This window comes from Scyliorhinus torazame, chromosome 28 (genome assembly GCF_047496885.1).
Source record: "Scyliorhinus torazame isolate Kashiwa2021f chromosome 28, sScyTor2.1, whole genome shotgun sequence".
NCBI classification, from domain to species: domain Eukaryota; kingdom Metazoa; phylum Chordata; class Chondrichthyes; order Carcharhiniformes; family Scyliorhinidae; genus Scyliorhinus; species Scyliorhinus torazame.
The window spans coordinates 31435727-31458607 of NC_092734.1; the positions used below are offsets into that span (position 1 = coordinate 31435727).

Genomic DNA, 22881 nt, shown 5'->3' on the forward strand with positions numbered 1-22881 from the left:
GATGGGGTTGGGTTAAAATGTTGCCCCACTATATTCACAAGTTCATCAAACGTTTTGGTGTCCGGCGCAGCTGGGTACGTAAGGCTCCTAATCACCCCAATTGTATGCGGGCCACAGGCGGTGAGCAATATGACCACCTGGCGCTCGTTTTCAGTGATATTGTTTGCCCGGAAATAGTAACGCATCCGTTGTGTGTACTGGTTCCAGCTTTCCAGCGCAGCATCAAAAACATCCAAACGTCCGTACAGAGGCATGGTGTAATAGAAAACAACTTCCAACCTGTATCCAACAAAAATCCAGGGAGGTGGCTTCAGCAGTGTAGACGGCTATTCACTTTAACCTTCGTCGCCAGTTTTGTAAGGGCCACGAAGAATCTAGCACGAGTTTTAAGGATACAAAGTAATAACATTTATTTACTATAACATATATACATAACAGTAGCAGTAACTTCCTTTGCTACATACTCCTTCCTCCTGGTTCCTGAACTGGCCAGCTTATTTATACTAGGAGTTAACTAGTGGTTTCTCTGCCCCCCTCATTGTGGGATAGTCATTAGTCCCCAGCCAATGGTAAGTAGGCAGGTTATAACAGGGAGACTGAGAGGGGGAGGCAGAGACTGTGAGGGGGAGACAGAGAGACTGTGAGGGAGAGACAGAGAGACAGGGGGGGGGGGGGGGGAGACAGAGAGACTGTGAGTCTGGGGCTGAGTTGGCAAGTTACATTCGCGGCACACCAGTGCCAGGCAATGACCATCTCCTCCTACAAGGGAGGATATAACCACCGCCCCTTGACATTCAAGGGCATTACCATCACTGAATCCCCCACAATCAACAACATGAGGGTTACCATTGATCAGAAACTGAACTGTGCTAGCCATGTTAATACTGTGGCTACCAGGGTGGGTCAAAGGCTAGGAATCCTATAGTGAGCAACTCACTTCCTGACCCCCCAAAGTCTGGTCCACCATCTACAAGGCACAGGTCAGGAGTGTGATAGAATACTCTCCACTTGCCTGGATGAGCGCAGCTCCAACAACACTCAAGAACTCGACATCATCCAGGGCAAAGCAGCCCCGCTTGATCGTCACCCGATCCACAAACATTCAATCCCTCCACCACCATCAAACAATGGCAGTGCCGTGGGTCTACCTCCATCTCAGGGGCTGCAGCAGTTCAAGAAGGCAGCTCACCACCACCTTCTGAAGGGCAATTGGGGATGGGCAAAAAGTGCTGGCCAGGGCAGCACGGTGGCACAGTGGGTTAGCACTGCTGCCTCACGGTGCTGAGGACCCGGGTTCGATCCCGGCTCTGGGTCACTGTCCGTGTGGAGTTTGCACATTCTCCCCGTGTTTGCGTGGGTTTTGCTCCCACAACCCAAAGATGTGCAGGGTAGGTGGATTGGCCACGCTAAATTGTCCCTTAATTGGAAAAAATGAATTGGGTACTCAAAAATGAAAAGGAAGAGAGAGAGGCCGTAAGAAAACGTGGACAGTTTGAATGGCCAAGAACATGGCAGATGGAATTTAATGTGGAGAAATATGAAGTGATCCACTTTGGGCGAACAAGTAGAGTATTTTCTAATGGTGGCTGAGTGGAGAATTTGGTATTCCGCGGGCCCTGAGTACCTCTTGTACATGCAGGCACAACGAGCAATTAGGGAGGAAAATGACATGTCAGCTATCAATGCATGGATACATAGAAGATAGGAGCAGGAGGAGGCCTTTTGGCCCTTCGAGCCTGCTCCGCCATTCATCACAATCATGGCTGATCGTCCAACTCAATAACCTAATCCTGCTTTCTCCCCACAGCCTTTGATCCCATTCTCCCCAAGTGCTATATCCAGCCGCCTCTTGAATATATTCAAAGTTTTAGCATCAACTACTTCCTGTGGTAATGAATTCCACAGGCTCACCCTCTTTGTGTGAAGTGTCTCCTTATCTCTGTCCGAAATGGTTTACCCTGAATCCTCAGGCTGTGACCACTGGTTCTGGACACACCCATCATTGGTAACATCTTCCCTGCATCTACCCTGTCGAGCCCTGTTAGAATTTTATAAGTCTCTATGAGATTCCCTCCTCATTCTTCTGAACTCCAGCGAGAACAATCCTAACCTAGTCAATCTCTCCTCATATGACAGTCCCGCCATCCCAGGAATCAGTCTGGTAAACCTTCGCTGCAGTCCCTCGAGAGCAAGGACATCCTTCCTCAGAGAAGGAGACCTAAACTGCACACAATACTCCAAGTGTGGCCTCACCAAGGCCCTGTTCAATTGCAGCAACACATCCCTGCTTCTATACTCGAAACCTCTTGCAATGAAGGCCAACATTCCATTAGCCTTCTTTACTGCCTGTTGCACCTGCATGCTTACCTTCAGCGAATGGTGCACAAGGACACCCAGGTCCCGCTGCACACTCCCCTCTCCCAATTTACAACCATTCAGGTAGTAATCTGCCTTCCTGTTTTTACTTCCAAAATGAATAACCTCACACTTATCCAAATTATACTGCATCTGCCATTGGTTTGCCCACTCGCCCAACCTGCCCAGATATTGCTGTAGGATCCCTGCATCCTCGTCACAATTCACCCTCCCACCTAATTTGGTATCATCTGCAAACTTTGAGATGTTACGTTTTGTTTCCTCATCCAAATCATTAATATACATTGTGAATAGCTGGGGTCCCAGCACCGATCCCTGTGGTACCCCACTGGTTACTGCCTGCCAATTTGAAAAGGACCCATTAATCCCTACTCTTTGTTTCCTCTCTGCCAACCAGTTTTCTATCCACTTCAATACATTTCCCCCAATCCCATGCGCTTTAATTTTGCACAATAATCTCTTATGCGGGACTTTGTCAAACGCCTCCTGAAAGTCCAAATATACCACATCGACTGGCTCCCCCTTGTCGACTGTACTGTTTACCTCTTCAAAGAATTCCAACAGATTTGTCAAGTATGATTTTCCCTTCATAAATCCATGCTGACTCTGACTGATCCTGCCACTGCTTTCTAAATGTTCCGCTATAAAGTCCTTGATAATGGGATTCAAGCATTTTCCCCACTACCGATGTTAGGCTTACTGGTCTATAATTCCCTGCTTTCTCTCTATCTCCCTTTTTGAATATCGGAGTGACGTGAGCTACCCTCCAATCTGCAGGGACAGTTCCAGAGTCTATAGAATCCCGGAAGATGACCACCAATGCATCCACTGTTTCCAGAGTCACCTCCTTAAGCTCTCTGGGATGCAGATTCTCAGGCCCTGGGGATCACTAATCCTTTCATTCTCCAACATTTCTGGGATCTGATTTGTGTCCTCATTTGTGAAGACAGAACCAAAGTATATATTCAATTGCTCAGCTATTTCTTTGTCCCTTATTATGCATTCCCCTGCTTCTGTCTGCAGTGGGCCTACATTTCTCTTTACCAATCTCGTTCTCTTCACATATCTGTAAAAACTCTTAGTGTCAGTCTTTATGTTCCCTGCAAGCTTCCTTTCATACTATACTTTCCTCTTCTTAATCAGTCCCTTCGTCCTTCTTTGCTGAATTCTAAACTGCTCCCAATCCTCAGACCTATTATTTTTCTTGGCCAATATGTATGCTTCTTCCTTGTATCGGATACTATTTCTAATTTCCTTTGTAAGCCATGGATTGGCCCTCTTACCCCCTTTGCTTTTGTGCCAGACAGGAATGAACAGTTGCTGTAGTTCCTCCATGCATTCCTTGAATGTTTGCCATTGTCTATCCACTGTCATCCCTTTAAGTAACTCTCCCCAATCTATCAAGGCCAACTCACACCTCATATCCTCATAGTTCCTTTCATTAAGATTCAGCACCCAAGTCTCCGAATCAATACTTCACTCTCCATCTTGATAAAAAATTCTATCATGTTATGGTCGCTCATCCCCAAGGGGTCTCGTGCAGCCAGATTGGCAATGATTCCCTTCTCATTACACAGTGCCCAGTCTAAGATGGCCTGCTCTCTAGTTAGTTCCTCCACATATTGGTTAAGAAAACCATCCTGGATACACTTCAGGAATTCCTCCTCCACGGCATTGTGGCTAATTTGATTTGCCCAATCTATGTGAAGATTAAAATCACCTATGATCACCGATATTCCCTTATTACATGCATCAATGCAAAGGGATTGGCTATAAGAGGAAAGGATTTAGAGACCTGACCTGGAATACTGTCAATAGTTTTAGTGTCCTTTTCCAAGGAGGAATATATTTGTCTGTGAAGGAGTGCAACAATAGTCACTGGATTGATTCCTCGGAGGAGGGAATTGTCCCATGAGGAGAGATTGAGTACACTTCTTGTCTTGAGTTTGGAAGAATGAGAGGCAATCTTGTGGAAATATATTGAAATTCTTAAGGGCTTGGCAGGGTAGGTATTCTGTCTGAGAGAGGGCTCCACATTCTGTCTGAGAGAGGGCTCCACATTCTGGGGCGATCACTCTCTCTCGGTTCCCATCGGACCATCCGTCAAGTGAAGGGCTCAGCCATCTTTATGAGAAAAATTGTCACGTGGAGGGTTTGTGAAACTTTGGAATTCTCCACCTCAAGAGGGCATGGAAGCCCAGGCGGTGAGTTTGTTGAAGGACGAGATCGATGGATCTTAGGACAATGAGGGATATAAGGAACATGGAGATCTGGCGGGAAGGTGGAGTTGAGCTGGAGATCTGCCATGATCGTACTGAATGACAGAATAGGTCAGAGGACCGAATGGTCTACTTCAAGTTCTAAGAGGCACTTGTACATTGAACAGATTTTTCGGGTGGCGCAATGGTTAGCACTGCTGCCTCACGGCGCCGAGGTCCCAGGTTCGATCCCCACCCCGGGTCACTGTCCGTGTGGAGTTTGCATATTCTCCCCATGTCTGCGTGGGTCTCACCCCCACAACCCAAAGGTGTGCAGGGTAGGTGGATTGGCCACGCTAAATTGCCCCTTAATTGGAAAAAAAGAATTGGGTACTCTAAATTTTTTTTAAAAATGGAATACATTTTGATCCCTGATTTTTCTTTTCACAGAAATGGAGTTCATGGAATTGCATAGAGTTCCTACAGTGCAGAAGGAGGCCATTTGGCCCATCGACTGCACCGACCCTCTGAAAGGGCACCCTAATTAAGGCCAATCCCCCGCCACCCCACCCAACCTTTGCACGCTAAGGGGCAATGTAGCATGACCGATCTACCTAATCTGCACATCTTTGGATTGTGGGAAGAAACCGGAGCACCCGGAGGAAACCCACGCACACACGGGGAGAACGTGCAGACTCCGCACAGACAGTGACCCAAGGCCGGAATTGAATCTGGGACCCTGGAACTGTGAGGCAGCAGTGCTAACCACTGTGCCACCGTGTGGTGTGTTGGCTCTGTTACTCCAGCAGTTAGACTAAGTGTAAAATATCTCCGTTTCCCACTGACACTAACTTGTGTGCTTTACCTTCTCAATGGTTGTCCATCCACATCAACCAAGAACTTCTCAAAGTTCCAGCGAACATCACTCACTTTCAAGGGAGACCAGTGCAACCTCGTTCCGTCCCCAATCACCGGGTTCACAAAGGGGCATGAAACCTGTTTAAACAAAAAAGAGAGAAGTTCCATTTTGACACTGTGTGTGAGAGTGTGTGTGTGTGTGTGTGCGTGAGAGTGTGTGAGAGAGTGAGTGTATGTGTAAATGAGTGAATGAGTGAGAGTGTAAGTGAGTGAGTGAGTGTGTGTGAGTGTGCATCTTTCTCAATCTCAGGATGTGCCCACTTGCTTTGCAACCAATGGAGCACTTCTGATAGGTAGTCACTGCTGTGATGTAGGAGGGTCAACTTGTGCAAAGCAAGCTCCCACTAACATCAATGAGGTAACGGTCAGTTTAATGATGCTGATCGAGGGAGGAACAAGACACTGAGGAGAACTCCCCTCCTCTCCTTCAGGAGAGCTCCGGGGGATCATTTAGTCCTCCTGAGAGGGCAGACAGTGCAGTCAGTTTTAATGTCTCATTCGGAAGAAGGCACCCCTGACCGTGCAGCACTCCCTCAGTACAACGCTGACGTGTCAGCCTAGATTCTGTGTCCCTGGACCCGGGACTTGAACTCCCCACCTTCTGACCCTGTGTTCCCCACTCAGCCGTGGAGGGAAAGGGGTCATGATTTGCTTCCGGGGCATTCAGTTAAGTGTTTCTCGGCAGCGAATTAGGACTGAGTGGGAATTTCCTGGCCATGTGTGGGGAGAGTTTGAAAGGGTGCAATGTTGTAAGTAACTGAGGGAATCATGGCCCACTCTACACCTCCGAAAGAGAGCCTCTGTGAGCTGCTTTGCTACAAGGTGGCTTTGTGTCACATTATCTTGGCATCCCAATGTAGGATGCATTTGCATGGCCGTAGCACAAACATGCACGATTCTGTACACTTGGCAAGGACCCCGACAGGTCACGGGCTGCCTGTGGAGTGAGTTTAGGGAGAGACTTTCCTCCTGACTGACGCCATCCTCACAGTACGCATGGGGGAGTGAATAGAGGCACAACGTGAGCACCATTCAGACAGAACGGCGGGACTGCAACAAGGAGAGAGACCCCGATCATTAGTGATCCTGAACATGGGGTGTCACGGTGACACAGTGGTCAGCACTGCTGCCTCACAGCGCCAGGGTCCCGGGGTCGATTCAGGCCTTGGGTGACCGTCTGTGTGGAGTTTGCACATTCTCCTGCGTGGGTTTCCTCCGGGTGCTCCAGTTTCCTCCCACAGTCCAAAAATATGCAGGTTAGGTGGATTGGCCAAGATCAATTTCCCCTGAGCGACCAGCGATGTGCAGGTTAGGTGGGGTTACGGGGATAGGGCAGGGGAGTGACCAAGGTAGGGTGCTATTTCAGAGGGTTGGTGGAGATTCGATGGGCTGAATGGCCTCCTTCTGCACTGTAGGGATCCCACGATTCTATCCTATGACTCTTGATGTGTCATTAATTATCCACAACATGGCATCGACCATCACTGAGAAAACCCTGAGAGTAACCTTCAGGAAATGGTTCCATATTTCCTGACCCTGTGTGACTCAGCAACAACAACTTTTATTTACATGGACCCTTAAAGGCCCCAAGGCTTTTGACAGGAATATTACAGAGCAAGATCTGACGCCGACGCCCTACTGGGCAATATTGGAGAGTAAGCGCAAACGTTTGGTCAAAGACGTAGGTTTTAAGATGCATCTTAAAGCAGGAAAACAAGAAGTGAACGGTGACCAGCAGTGAGGTGGTTTTTAATGTATTCCTTTACGGGGCGTGGTGTCTTTGTCTCTCTCTCGTGGGACAGCTGTTGCCAGTGAGTTTGACAATCGATGATAGATTTGCGAGGTTAGCTTCATACCCCGATTTTTTTTTAATTTTTTTAACTAATTTAATTTAAATTCCCCCAGCTGCCCTCTGTGGTGAGATTTCAGCCCATGTCTCCAGAGCCTTAACCCGGGCCTCTGGATTATTGATCTCTGGTCTCACTAAAATTGGCTCTCGTAAGGCCAGAATTCGAGGGAGGCAGTGGTCCGTGGGTCTGGAGGAGATCACAGAGATAGGGAGGGACGAGGCCATGGAGGGATTTTATAACACGGATGAGAATTTAAAAATCGAGAGTGTTTTTTTTAAATAAATTTAGAGTAGCCAATTATTTTATCTATTATTTTTGTCCAGTCTAGGGGCAATTTAGCGCGGCCAATCCACCTCTCCTGCACATATTTTGGGTTGTGGGGGCGAAACCCACGCAGACACGGGGAGAATGTGCAAACTCCACACGGACAGTGGCCCAGAGCCGGGATCGAACCCGGGTCCTCAGCACCGTAGGCAGCAATGCTAACCACTGTGCCACCGTGCTGCCCTATCGAGAGCTTGTTTGACAGGGAGCCGATATCAGTGAAGATGGGGGAAATGTTATCGGAAGGGACTCTGTGTTTCATCTTCTGTTTCCTTGTTAGCCGCCCCTCCTTGGCAGATGACAAGGTTGCGGAGGTTGTGAAGACTGCCGAGTAGGAGAGATGTCTGCAGTATTGGCAGTGAATATTCTTTGTAAATAGTTTGTTTCCTGGAGTTACACTCTCCCTTGAGGATTGATACGGCTTTAGTACCCACAGAACTAACACATTTCCAAGTTTTGTACAGTCCATGTGCTTCAATCTCATGTTCCGTCATGGCTTGATGGGCCAACTAGTCTATTCCTGCCTCTCATTTAAAAAAAATAAATTTAGAGTACCCAATTAAAGAAGATGAAACACAAGAGTCCCTTCCGATAACGCCGTCCCATTTCCCCCGTCCCAATCCACCCACCCTGCACATCTTTTTGGATTGTGGGGGTGAGGCCCACACAGACACGGGGAGAATGTGCAAACTCCACACGGACAGTGAGCTGGGGTCGGAATCGAACCCGGGTCCTCAGCGCCATGACGCAGCAGTGCTAACCACTGCACCACCGTGCCGTCCCATTCCTGCCTGTCATTAATGTACATTTTAACACGTAGAAAACATGCTCACAGAGAGAGGCTGATCGCCAAACGTTGAGCGGAAGCAACACTGATCATCAGTAACATACAGGGTGCATGGTCAATGATACTGACGATCAGAAAAGGCCGACTGTTCCTAACTCCGACGCGAAGTCTCGATCAGACTGACCTTCAGAAATGTGTAGAGAGGATGCTCTGTTTCCCCATTCACTTCGATCTTGCCAAATACAGGAAATCGAGGGACAAAGTCCCCGCCTGGACGGACAAACTTGAGGACATTCAGAGTTTCATGGTCTTTCTCTAAGGAGAAATATTTCAGCACAGAGGTGATGCTTTAAGTCGAACATGAACAGCTCAAGGCAAAGGCTTTCAATGACCGATACGATGATGTGTTAAAAGTATGTGTTCAAAGTACAAGACACCTTGGTTAGAAGCTGAAATGTGATTCCGGTACTGGGCTGGGCTAAGCAGTACTTACTTTGAGTGCTCAGAGTCTCTTACCTCACCAAGCTGCTCATTATAAAGCCAATAATGTTGAGCACAATGCATTATCGTTGCTGGAACGGAACTGTAAGACTAAGAGACTAATTGTTAAATGAGCTCGGGTCATTCAGAGATGAATTGTGATAGACATTGCGGATTAGAATATTCTCATCTGGCGGTGGGAAGCACCCAGGAATTATGGGCTGGATTCTCCGGTTACACCAGCCGCGTATTTCTCGGTAGCGCCAGAGGCGGGATTCTCTACTCCCGGATTTCCCTTTGAAGCCACCCCACACGGGGGTCCACTGCCGTCGGGAACAGAGAATTCCGGCCTTTAAGACTGTCTTGCAATGGACTGAAATGAATTTGCCTGCCACGTAACCTTTACAATACTGCACATCCAAGTATTTGAAAATGTTGTGTGGAGTATTTACTGCCTTTTCAATTCCCTGTTGGGATGAGGCCATTGCTGGCATTTATTACCCATCCCTAGTTACCCTGGGAAGGTGTTGGGACACCTTGAACCACTGAAAGTGATTTTTAGTGCACCTTGTAGACTGGAGTGTGTTTTTTTTTTAAATGTAATTAAAGTTTTGCAAAGTTTTTCATAATAAATAGTAATAATCCTAACACAGCAAAATAGAGTGAACATTAACATAGTGCAAAAAGAGAATATACAATAGCAATTGACTAGACGTGACCCCACGCGCCTCAGTCTTCCCACACCCTCCCAACGGAGCCCTCACCCCCACTCCCCTACGGGTCTCTGCTGCTGCTGACGTTTTAATTCTCCCTGAGAAGCCATCGGACGGTATTATGCCCCCGCTCAACAGCAGCAGCTCTGTACATTTGGCAAAATGGTTTACACACATAAGTAGGCATCTGTTTGTGGTGTTGTCGTCCCTTGCTTCTCCCAGACGGAGTTCTCTGCCGTTGTCGGCTCGTTCCGCTTCTGCGCACTGTGGTAATACCAGGTATTGCAGTACCTGAGAGGTGGATGCCCATTGGCTAGACCTAGGAGTCTACCATTGGCCAACGTACATAGCTCCACCCTGAGAGGTGGGGTATAAGATCCAATGCCGTCCCAGCAGCCTTCACTTTCTGTATCGAAGCTGCTGGGTACAGTTCTAGCTGATTAAAGCCGATTAGTTATGACTCTCCTTGTCTCACGAGTAATTGATTGTGCATCAATTTAATCAGCTAAAGAAGCCGAGGCAGCGCTTTAGGGCCTTGGGGGAGGGAGGGGGAACTCCATGAGGGGATGCATGCGTTCAGGGTCGGGGCCTATGACTCCATTTCGCACTACGTAGCCTAGGATGGCTAGACGGTCGGTGCTAAACACGCATTTCTCCTTATTGTAGGTCAGATTAAGGAGGTTCGTGGTCTGGAGAAATTTTCGGAGGTTGGTGTCGTGGTCCTGCTGGTCATGGCCGCCGATGGTGACGTTATCCAGATACGGGAACGTTGCGCGTAAGCCGTACCGGGCAACCATTCGGTCCATCTCACGCTGGAAGACCGAGACCCCGTTCGTGAAACCCTTAAAAAGTGATAGAGCCGCCCATCTGCTTCGAAGGCAGTGTACTGGCGGTCCCCATGACGGAGGGGCAGCTGGTGGTAGGCAGACTTGAGATCCACCGTGGAGAAGACCTTGTATTGCGCAATCCTGTTTACCAGGTCGGCAATACGGGGGAGGGGGTACGCATCCAGCTGTGTAAACAGGTTGATGGTCTGGCTATAGTCGATGACCATCCTATGTTTCTCCCCGGTCTTTACCACCACTACTTGAGCCCTCCAGAGGCTGCTGCTTGCTTCGATGACCCCTTCCTTCAGCAGCCTTTGGACCTCTGACCTGATGAAGGTCCGGTCCTGGGCACTGTACCGTCTCTGCTGCTGGTGGCGACGGGTTTGCAATCCAGGGTGAGGTTCGCAAACAGGGAAGGCGGGTCGACCTTAACGGTCGCGAGGCCGCAGACAGTAAGGGGGGGTATAGGGCCGCCAAATTTAAAGGTCAGGCTTTGTAGGTGGCACTGGAAATCCAGCCCAAGGAGGGTGGCTGCGCAGAGGTGCGGCAGAATGTACAGGCGAAAATTGCGGAATTCCCTGCCTTGGACAGTGAGGTTCGCTAGGCAGAACCCCTTTATCGCCACTGCGTGTGACCCGGAGGCCAGGGAGATCCGTTGGTTTACGGGATGGGTGACAAGGGAACAGCGCCTTACCGTGTTGGGGTGGACGAAGCTTTCCGTGCTCCCGGAGTCGATCAGGCACGACGTCACGTGGCCGTTGATGGCGATCGTTGTGGTGGCTTTCGCTAGCGTCCGGGGCCGACTCTAGTCCAGGGTCACGGAGGCCAGCTGCAGCAAGGGGGAGTTCTGGTCAGGCAGCGTGGAGTCGGCAGTGCTGGGGGCCTGAGGCCGGTCCCAGGTAACGGAGGCCAGCTGCAGCAAGGGTGAGTTCTGGTCAGGCAGCGTGGAGTCGGCAGTGCTGGGGGCCTGAGGCCGGTCCCAGGTAACAGAGGCCAGCTGTAGCAAGGAGGAGTTCTGGTCAGGCAGCCTGGAGTCGACAGCGCTGGGGGCTTGAGGCCCCATCCAAGATGGCGTCAGCCACGGATCGCACATGGAGTCCGGGGATACAGAAGATGGCATCGGCGAGGGACAAAATGGCGGCGCCCACCCATCCAGCGTGGTGGCCGGGGGGCAACGTGGGTCGCAAGTTGCCTGGGGGTAGGAGGGCGGCGGTGGGCCTTCGACGGCCTGGACTTGGAACAAAGGCTGCTGATAGTCGCTGGAGACCGCGGCCACGGCGCGGGCCTGGCAGACCGCGACATAGTGGCCTTTCTTGCTGCACCCTTTGCAGGTGGCGGTGCGGGCCGGGCAGCGTGCGCGGGGATGATTCGCTTGGCCACAGAAGCAGCAGCGTTGGCCGGCGGTGAAAACGGGCCGTCTAGCGGCGCAGGCCTGCGGGGTTAGCGGGAAAGTCTGGGGGGCTGCCGCGACAGGGTGCCACGCAGCCCAGGGACCAGACCATGTGGGCGTGGTTGGCCGGGCCTCCTTGGCACCGGTCACATCTGTCCTCCACCTCCGGGGAGAACCTACTCATACGGGTTCTTGTTAAGTGGGCTCTATGTACCACTTTGAGTTGCGTCAGGCTGAGCCTTGCGCACGTGGAGGTGGAGTTGACCCTATGCAATGCTTTGCTCCAGAGTCCCCACCCTATTTTGATCCCCAGGTCCTCCTCCCACTTCATTCTTGTTGCATCCAGTACGGTGTCGGCCCCTTGTACCAGTCGGTCATACATGTCACTACAATTTCCTTTATCTAGTATGCTTGCGTCCAGTAACTCTTCCAGTAGTGTCTGTCGTGGTGGTTGTGGGTATGTCCCTGTCTCCTTTCGTAGGAAGTTTTTTAGTTGCAGGTACTTTAGCTCGTTCCCCCTGGCTAGCTGGGATTTCTCTGTCAGTTCCTGCGGTCCTGCCGTCCGTGTATAGGTCCCTGACTGTCAGTCCCTCTGTCCTGTCCCCACCTTTTGAAGGTGGCGTCAGTCAGCGCTGGTGTGAACCTATGGTTGTTACAGATGGGAGCTTTATTCGACATTCTGGTCAGGCCAAATTGTTGCCGTAGTTGGTTCCAGGACTGGACGGTGGCTATCACCACCGGGCTGCTGGAGTGTTTTTTGGGTGAAGATGGGAGTGCCACCGTGGCAAGGGCCCGGAGGGAGGTCCCCATGCAGGAGGCCTCTTCCGCGCCCACCCACTCGGCTTCTGGCTCCTTGACCCATCCCCTTATTCGCTCGGCCGTCGCCGCCCAGTGGTAGAATTGTAGATTTGGGAGGGCTAGCCCCCCCCCCCTGGATTTTGTTTTTTTGTAAGACCTTCTTTGGGATCCTAGCATTCTTCCCCCCCATACGAACGCCATGATTAGTTTGTCTAATGCTTTGAAAAGGGCCTTGGGGATGTAGATCGGGATGGATCTGAATAGGAAGAGGTACCTGGGCAGCACGTTCATTTTGATCGACTGGACTCTCCCCGCGAGGGAGAGTGGGAGTGTGTTCCATCTTTGCAGGTCCTTTTTTACTTCCTCCGTCAGACTGGTGAGGTTCCATTTGTGGATCCCTTTCCAGGTGTGGGCTATTTGGATCCCCAGGTAGCAGAATTTGTGTCGGGCTTGTTTAAGCGGCAGTCCCGTTAGTGCTGCCCCCCTACTTGTGGGTGTACCGGGAAGATCTCGCTTTTGCTCATGTTGAGTTTGTAGCCCGAGAAGGCGCCAAACTTTTTCCGGAGGGCAATGATGTCTTGAGTATGTTAACAGCAAGTCTTAATGAACAACTCATAACTATACACATATAAACGATAGAGGGCATGAGGTTAACTCCAACCCAGGTCTTTGCACATCTCTGACCCCTGGGCTCTGGGTCATGACTTTCTTACCTCATTTTGTGGGGCGGTGCTCTGTCCAGTCTCATTGTGCACAAGACCCCACGATTACAGCTTAGATGCAGATGAGTGACTTAATCGGCCATTTCAGAGGGCAGTTACGAGTCAGCCCCGTCGATGGGGGACTGGAGTCACATATCGGCCAGTCTGGGTAAGGCCAAGGGGGTGGGGGAGTGGGGGGGGGTTCTTCCGAAAGAACGCTCTACCCCGGCCCATTCCCCCGCCCTATCCCCGTGACCCCCACCTAGCTTTTGGACACTCGAGGGGCAATTTTTACACGGCCAATCCGCCTCACCCGCACATCTTTGGACTGCGGGAGGAAACCGGAGCACCCGGAGGAAACCCACGCAGACACGGGGAGAACGTGCAGACTCCGCACAGACAGTGACCCGAGGTCGGAATCGAACCTGGGACCCTGGCGCTGTGAGGCAGCAGTGCTAACCACTGTGCCACCGTGACGTCCCAGTACATGGATGGAATGTTAAAAAGTAAAGTAAAGAGGGGGGGGGGCGGTTTAAGATGGAGGAAAATTATCTTTTGACCCTGGTTTTTCTCTCCGGTTAGGTGCAGCCGGACATGCCGGAATTTTCCAGCGTTCTTGTCCCAGATTCCAGCTTGATTTTAGATTTATGCCACAATCTGATTGCTTCATGGTTGCTCTTACTGGGAATATATTTGTTCAAAACACAATTCAGTTTCTCAAATGGCACATACGAGACTGAACTAATTCACTGTATGACATGTCCAACAACATTAAAAAAAAGATTTGCATTTATGTAGCACCTAACAATTGGACATCTCCAACTGCATCGCAGCCAATTAGATGCTTCGCAAGTGTAGTTGTTGTAATACTAAAAAAGCGACAGCCAATTTGCGCACAGCGAGATCCCACAACTGTGATAATTGTGATATTGATGTGATCACAATTGTGATAATGACCAGATCATCTGCTTTTGTGGTGTGGACTCAGGGATGAATGTTGGCCCGGACATCAGTGACCACTCCCCTGCTCGTCTTCAAAATAGTACCAGGGGGTCTTTCACATCGCCCGTGGTAGGCAGATGGGGGTCTCAATTTAACTTCTCAATGAAAAGGCAGCACCTCCGACAGTGTAGCATTCCCTCAGTACTGACCCTCTGACACTGCAGCACTCCCTCAGTACTGATTCTCTGACAGTGCAGCACTCCCTCAGTACTGACTCTCTGACACTGCAGCACTCCCTCAGTACTGACTCTCTGACAGTGCAGTACTCCCTCAGTACTGACCCTCTGACAGTGCGGCACTCCCTCAGTACTGATTCTCTGACAGTGCAGCACTCCCTCAGTACTGACTCTCTGACAGTGCGGCACTCCCTCAGTACTGACCCTCTGACAGTGCGGCACTCCCTCAGTACTGACCCTCTGACAGTGCGGCACTCCCTCAGTACTGACTCTCTGACAGTGCCGCACTCCCTCAGTACTGACTCTCTGACAGTGCGGCACTCCCTCAGTACTGACCCTCTGACAGTGCAGCACTCCCTCAGTACTGACCCTCTGACAGTGCGGCACTCCCTCAGTACTGACCCTCCGACAGTGCAGTACTCCCTCAGTACTGACCCTCTGACAGTGCGGCACTCCCTCAGTACTGACCCTCCGGCAGTGCAGTACTCCCTCAGTACTGACCCTCTGACAGTGCAGTACTCCCTCAGTACTGACCCTCTGACAGTGCGGCACTCCCTCAGTACTGACCCTCTGACAGTGCGGCACTCCCTCAGTACTGACCCACTGACAGTGCGGCACTCCCTCAGTACTGACTCTCTGACAGTGCGGCACTCCCTCAGTACTGACCCTCTGACAGTGCGGCACTCCCTCAGTACTGACCCTCTGACAGTGCGGCACTCCCTCAGTACTGACTCTCTGACAGTGCCGCACTCCCTCAGTACTGACTCTCTGACAGTGCGGCACTCCCTCAGTACTGACCCTCTGACAGTGCAGCACTCCCTCAGTACTGACCCTCTGACAGTGCGGCACTCCCTCAGTACTGACCCTCCGACAGTGCAGTACTCCCTCAGTACTGACCCTCTGACAGTGCGGCACTCCCTCAGTACTGACCCTCCGGCAGTGCAGTACTCCCTCAGTACTGACCCTCTGACAGTGCAGTACTCCCTCAGTACTGACCCTCTGACAGTGCGGCACTCCCTCAGTACTGACCCTCTGACAGTGCGGCACTCCCTCAGTACTGACCCACTGACAGTGCGGCACTCCCTCAGTACTGACTCTATGACAGTGCAGCGCTCCCTCAGTACTGACCCTCTGACAGTGCGGCACTCCCTCAGTACTGACCCTCTGACAGTGCGGCACTCCCTCAGTACCGGGGGACGGCCCTAGCGGCCAGGTCTCTGGCACTGAGTCTGGCTCTGGGGCTCAGAAGGGAAGGGGGGAGAATAGAAAAGGAATAGTTGTAGGAGACTCAATGGTCAGGGGAGTAGATAGGAGATTCTGTGGTCGCGAGCGAGACTCCCGAAAGGTATGTTGCCTCCCGCGTGCCAGGGCCAGGGATGTCTCGGATCGTGTCTTCAGGATCCTTAAGGGGGAGGGGGAGCAGCCAGAAGTCGTGGTGCACATTGGTACCAACGACATAGGTAGGAAAAGGGGTGTGGAGGTAATACACACGTTTAGGGAGTTAGGCTGGAAGTTAAAAGCCAGGACAGACAGAGTTGTCATCTCTGGTTTGTTGCCGGTGCCACGTGATAGCGAGGCTAGGAATAGGGAGAGAGTGCAGTTGAACACGTGGCTGCAGGAATGGTGTAGGAGGGAGGGCTTCAGGTATTTGGATAATTGGAGCGCATTCTGGGAAAGGTGGGACCTGTACAAGCAGGATGGTTTGCATCTGAACCAGAGGGGCACCAATATCCTGGGAGGGAGGTTTTCTAGTCCTCTTCGGGAGGGTTTAAACTAATTTGGCAGGGGAATGGGTACCGGATTTGTAGTCCAGCAACTAAGGTACCCGATATTCAGGATGCCAAAGCGTGTAATGAGGCAGTGGGGAAGGGAACACTGACAAAGGAGAGTACTTGCAGGCACGGAGATGGGTTGAAGTGTGTATACTTCAACGCAAGAAGCATCAGGAATAAGGTGGGTGAACTTAAGGCATGGATCGGTACTTGGGACTACGATGTGGTGGCCATCACGGAAACTTGGATAGACGAGGGGCAGAAATGGTTGTTGGAGGTCCCTGGTTATAGATGTTTCAATAAGATTAGGGAGGGGGGTAAAAGAGGTGGGGGGGGGGGTGGCATTGTTAATTAGAGATAGTATAACAGCTGCAGAAAGGCAGTTCATGGAGTATCACCCTACTGAGGTAGTATGAGTTGAAGTCAGAAATAGGAAAGGAGCAGTCACCTTGTTAGGAGTTTTCTATAGGCCCCCCAATAGTATCAGAGATGTGGAGGAACAGATTGGGAAACAGATTTTGGAAAGGTGCAGAAGTCACAGGGAAGTAGTCATGGGTGACTTTAACTTCCCAAATATTGAGTGGAAACTCTTTAGATCAAATAGTTTGGATGGGGTGGTGTTTGTGCAGTGTGTCCAGGAAGCTTTTCTAACACAGTATGTAGATTGTCCGACCAGAGGAGGGGCAATATTGGATTTAGTACTTGGTAATGAACCAGGGCAAGTGATAGATTTGTTAGTGGGGGAGCATTTTGGAGATAGTGACCACAATTCTGTAACTTTCACTTTAGTAATGGAGAAGGATAGGTGCGTGCAACAGGGCAAGGTTTACAATTGGGGGAAGGGTAAATACGATGTTGTCAGACAAGAATTGAAGTGCATAAGTTGGGAACATAGGCTGTCAGGGAAGGACACAAGTGAAATGTGGAACTTGTTCAAGGAACAGGTACTACGTGTCCTTGATATGTATGTCCCTGTCAGGCAGGGAAGAGATGGTCGAGTGAGGGAACCATGGTTGACAAGAGAGGTTGAATGTCTTGTTAAGAGGAAAAAGGAGACTTATGTAAGGCTGAGGAAACAAGGTTCAGACAGGGCGTTGGAGGGATACAAGATAGCCAGGAGGGAATTGAAGAAAGGGATTAGGAGAGCTAAGAGAGGGCATGAACAATCTTTGGCGGGTAGGATCAAGGAAAACCCCAAGGCCTTTTACACATATGTGAGAAATATGAGAATGACTAGAGCGAGTGTAGGTCCGATCAAGGACAGTAGCGGGAGATTGTTTATTGAGTCTGAAGAGATAGGAGAGGTCTTGAACGAGTACTTTTCTTGTGTATTTACAAATGAGAGGGGCCATATTGTTGGAGAGGACAGTGTGAATCAGATTGGTAAGCTCGAGGAAATACTTGTTAGGAAGGAAGATGTGTTGGGCATTTTGAGAAACTTGAGGATAGACAAGTCCCCTGGGCCTGACGGGATATATCCAAGGATGCTATGGGAAGCAAGAGATGAAATTGCAGAGCCGTTGGCAATGATCTTTTCGTCCTCACTGTCAACAGGGGTGGTACCAGGGGATTGGAGAGTGGCGAATGTCGTGCCCTTGTTCAAAAAAGGGACTAGGGATAACCCTGGGAATTACAGACCAGTTAGTCTTACTTCGGTGGTAGGCAAAGTAATGGAAAGGGTACTGAAGGATAGGATTTCTGAGCATCTGGAAAGACACTGCTTGATTAGGGATAGTCAGCATGGATTTGTGAGGGGTAGGTCTTACCTTACAAGTCTTATTGAATTCTTTGAGGAGGTGACCAAGCATGTGGATGAAGGTAAAGCAGTGGATGTAGTGTACATGGATTTTAGTAAGGCATTTGATAATGTTCCCCATGGTAGGCTTCTGCAGAAAGTAAGGAGGCATGGGATAGTGGGAAATTTGGCCAGTTGGATAACGAACTGGCTAACCGATAGAAGTCAGAGAGTGGTGGTGGATGGCAAATATTCAGCCTGGATCCCAGTTACCAGTGGCGTACCGCAGGGATCAGTTCTGGGTCCTCTGCTGTTTGTGATTTTCATTAATGGCTTGGATGAGGGAGTTGAAGGGTGGGTCAGTAAATTTGCAGACGATATGAAGATTGGTGGGAGTTGTGGATAGTAAGGAGGGCTGTTGTCGGCTGCAAAGAGACATAGATAGGATGCAGAGCTGGGCTGAGAAGTGGCAGATGGAGTTTAACCCTGAAAAGTGTGAGGTTGTCCATTTTGGAAGGACAATTATGAATGCGGAATACCGGGTTAACGGTAGAGTTCTTGGCAATGTGGAGGAGCAGAGAGATCTTGGGGTCTATGTTCATACATCTTTGAAAGTTGCCGCTCAAGTGGATAGAGCTGTGAAGAAGGCCTATGGTGTGCTCACGTTCATTAACAGAGGGATTGAATTTAAGAGCCGTGAGGTGATGATGCAGCTGTACAAAACTTTGGTAAGGCCACATTTGGAGTACTGTGTACAGTTCTGGTCGCCTCATTTTAGGAAGGATGTGGAAGCTTTGGAAAAGGTGCAAAGGAGATTCACCAGGATGTTGCCTGGAATGTAGAGTAGGTCTTACGAAGAAAGGTTGAGGGTGCTCGGCCTTTTCTCATTAGAACGGAGAATGATGAGGGGTGACTTGATAGAGGTTTATAAGATGATTAGGGGAATAGATAGAGTAGACAGTCAGAGACTTTTTCCCCGGGTGGAACAAACCATTACAAGGGGACTTAAATTTGAGGTGAAAGGTGGAAGATATAGGAGGGATGTCAGAGGTAAGTTCTTTACCCAGAGAGTAGTGGGGGCATGGAATGCACTGCCTGTGGAAGTAGTTGAGTCGGAAACATTAGGGACCTTCAAGCAGCTATTGGATAGGTACATGGATTATGGTAAAATGATATAGTGTAGATTTATTTGTTCTTAAGGGCAGCACGGTAGCATTGTGGATAGCACAATTGCTTCACAGCTCCAGGGTCCCAGGTTCGATTCCGGCTTGGGTCACTGTCTGTGCAGAGTCTGCACATCCTCCCCGTGTGTGCGTGGGTTTCCTCCGGGTGCTCCGGTTTCCTCCCATAGTCCAAAGATGTGCAGGTTAGGTGGATTGGCCATGATAAATTGCCCTTAGTGTCCAAAATTGCCCTTGGTGTTGGGTGGAGGTGTTGAGTTTGGGTAGGGTGCTCTTTACAAGAGCCGGTGCAGACTCAAAGGGCCGAATGGCCTCCTTCTGCACTATAAATTCAATGATAATCTATGATTAATCTAGGACAAAGGTTTGGCACAACATCGTGGGCCGAAAGGCCTGTTCTGTGCTGTATTTTCTATGTTCTATGTACTGACCCTCCGACAGTCCGGCACTCCCTCAGTACTGACCCTCTGACAGTGCGGCACTCCCTCAGTACTGACCCTCCGACAGTGCAGCACTCCCTCAGTACTGACCCTCTGACAGTGCGGCACTCCCTCAGTACTGACCCTCTGACAGTGCGGCACTCCCTCAGTACTGACCCTCAGACAGTGCGGTACTCCCTCAGTACTGACCCTCCGATAGTGCAGCACTCCCTCAGTACTGACCCTCTGACAGTGCGGAACTCCCTCAGTATTGACCCTCTGACAGTGCGGCACTCCCTCAGTACTGACCCTCTGACAGTGCAGTACTCCCTCAGTACTGACCCTCCGACACTGCGGCACTCCCTCAGTACTGACCCTCCGATAGTGCGGTACTCCCTCAGTACTGACCCTCCAACAGTGCAGTACTCCCTCAGTACTGACCCTCTGACAGTGCGGCACTTCCTCAGTACTGACCCTCTGACACTGCAGCACTCCCACAGTACTGACCCTCTGACAGTGCGGTACTCCCTCAGTACTGACCCTCCGACAGTGCAGTACTCCCTCAGTACTGACCCTCCAACAGTGCGGTACTCCCTCAGTACTGACCCTCCGACAGTGCAGTACTCCCTCAGTACTGACCCTCCGACAGTGCAGTACTCCCTCAGTATTGACCCTCCGACAGTGCAGTACTCCCTCAGTACTGACCCTCCGACAGTGCTGTACTCCCTCAGTACTGACCCTCTGACAGTGCGGCACTCCCTCAGTACTGACCCTCTGACAGTGCGGCACTCCCTCAGTACTGACCCTCTGACAGTGCGGCACTCCATCAGTACTGACCCTCTGACAGTGCGGCACTCTCTCAGTACTGACCCTCTGACAGTGCAGCACTCCCTCAGTACTGACCCTCTGACAGTGCGGCACTCCCTCAGCACTGATCTCCGACAGTGCGGCACTCCCTCAGTACTGACCATCTGACAGTGCAGCGCTCCCTCAGTACTGACTCTCTGTCAGTGCGGCACTCCCTCAGTACTGACCCTCTGACAGTGCAGCGCTCCCTCAGTACTGACTCTCTGACAGTGCGGCACTCCCTCAGTACTGACCCTCTGACAGTGCGGCACTCTCTAAGTACTGACCCTCTGACAGTGCGGCACTCCCTCAGTACTGACCCTCTGACAGTGTGGCACGCCCTCCGTACTGACCCTTCGACAGTGCGGCGCTCCCTCAGTACTGACCCTCCGACAGTGCAGCACTCCCTCAATACTGACCCTCTGACAGTGCGGCACTCCCTCAGTACTGACCCTCTGACAGTGCGGCACTTCCTCAGTACTGACCCTCTGACAGTGTAGCACTCCCTCAGTACTGACCCTCTGACAGTGCAGCACTCCCTCAGTACTGACCCTCTGACAGTGCGGCACTCCCTCAGTACTGACCCTCTGACAGTGCGGCACTCCCTCAGTACTGACCCTCTGACAGTGCGGCCCTCCCTCAGTACTGACCCTCTGACAGTGCGGCACTCCCTCAGTACTGACCCTCTGACAGTGCGGCACTCCCTCAGTACTGACCCTCTGACAGTGCGGCACTCCCTCAGTACTGACTCTCCGACAGTGCGGCGCTCCCTCAGCACTGACCCTCTGACAGTGCGGCACTCCCTCAGTACTGACCCTCCGACAGTGCGGTACTCCCTCAGTACTGACCCTCCGACAGTCCGGCACTCCCTCAGTACTGACCCTCCGACAGTGCGGCACTCCCTCAGTACTGACCCTCCGACACTGCAGCACTCCCTCAGTACTGACCCTCCGACAGTCCGGCACTCCCTCAGTACTGACCCTCCGACAGTGCAGCACTCCCTCAGTACTGACCCTCTGACAGTGCGGCACTCCCTCAGTACTGACTCTCCGACAGTGCGGCACTCCCTCAATACTGACCCTCTGACAGTGCGGCACTCCCTCAGTAGTGACCCTCCGACAGTGCAGCACTCCCTCAGTACTGACCCTCTGACAGTGCGGCACTCCCTCAGTACTGACCCTCTGACAGTGCGGCACTCCCTCAGTACTGACCCTCAGACAGTGCGGTACTCCCTCAGTACTGACCCTCCGATAGTGCAGCACTCCCTCAGTACTGACCCTCTGACAGTGCGGAACTCCCTCAGTATTGACCCTCTGACAGTGCGGCACTCCCTCAGTACTGACCCTCTGACAGTGCAGTACTGACCCTCCGACACTGCGGCACTCCCTCAGTACTGACCCTTCGATAGTGCGGTACTCCCTCAGTACTGACCCTCCAACAGTGCGGTACTCCCTCAGTACTGACCCTCTGACAGTGCGGCACTTCCTCAGTACTGACCCTCTGACACTGCAGCACTCCCACAGTACTGACCCTCTGACAGTGCGGTACTCCCTCAGTACTGACCCTCCGACAGTGCAGTACTCCCTCAGTACTGACCCTCCAACAGTGCGGTACTCCCTCAGTACTGACCCTCCGACAGTGCAGTACTCCCTCAGTACTGACCCTCCGACAGTGCAGTACTCCCTCAGTATTGACCCTCCGACAGTGCAGTACTCCCTCAGTACTGACCCTCCGACAGTGCTGTACTCCCTCAGTACTGACCCTCTGACAGTGCGGCACTCCCTCAGTACTGACCCTCTGACAGTGCGGCACTCCCTCAGTACTGACCCTCTGACAGTGCGGCCCTCCCTCAGTACTGACCCTCTGACAGTGCGGCACTCCATCAGTACTGACCCTCTGACAGTGCGGCACTCTCTCAGTACTCACCCTCTGACAGTGCAGCACTCCCTCAGTCCTGACCCTCTGACAGTGCGGCACTCCCGCAGCACTGATCTCCGACAGTGCGGCACTCCCTCAGTACTGACCATCTGACAGTGCAGCGCTCCCTCAGTACTGACTCTCTGACAGTGCGGCACTCCCTCAGTACTGACCCTCTGACAGTGCAGCGCTCCCTCAGTACTGACTCTCTGACAGTGCGGCACTCCCTCAGTACTGACCCTCTGACAGTGCGGCACTCTCTAAGTACTGACCCTCTGACAGTGCGGCACTCCCTCAGTACTGACCCTCTGACAGTGTGGCACGCCCTCCGTACTGACCCTTCGACAGTGCGGCGCTCCCTCAGTACTGACCCTCCGACAGTGCAGCACTCCCTCAATACTGACCCTCTGACAGTGCGGCACTCCCTCAGTACTGACCCTCTGACAGTGCGGCACTTCCTCAGTACTGACC

The 22881-nt window shown here is 51.4% G+C and overlaps 1 protein-coding gene across 1 annotated transcript in view; it reads right to left on the minus strand.

Annotated features, from left to right (window-relative positions):
* The window catches only part of cuedc2 (CUE domain containing 2), a 103507-nt gene that overhangs the window by 6863 nt on the left and 73763 nt on the right, over positions 1-22881 (minus strand). The window contains exons 10-11 of the mRNA XM_072491806.1: positions 8638-8768; positions 5440-5570 (exon numbers count right to left, since the gene is read on the minus strand). Coding sequence (XP_072347907.1) covers positions 5440-5570; positions 8638-8768 — 262 coding nt within the window. The remainder of the gene's footprint in view (positions 1-5439; positions 5571-8637; positions 8769-22881) is intronic.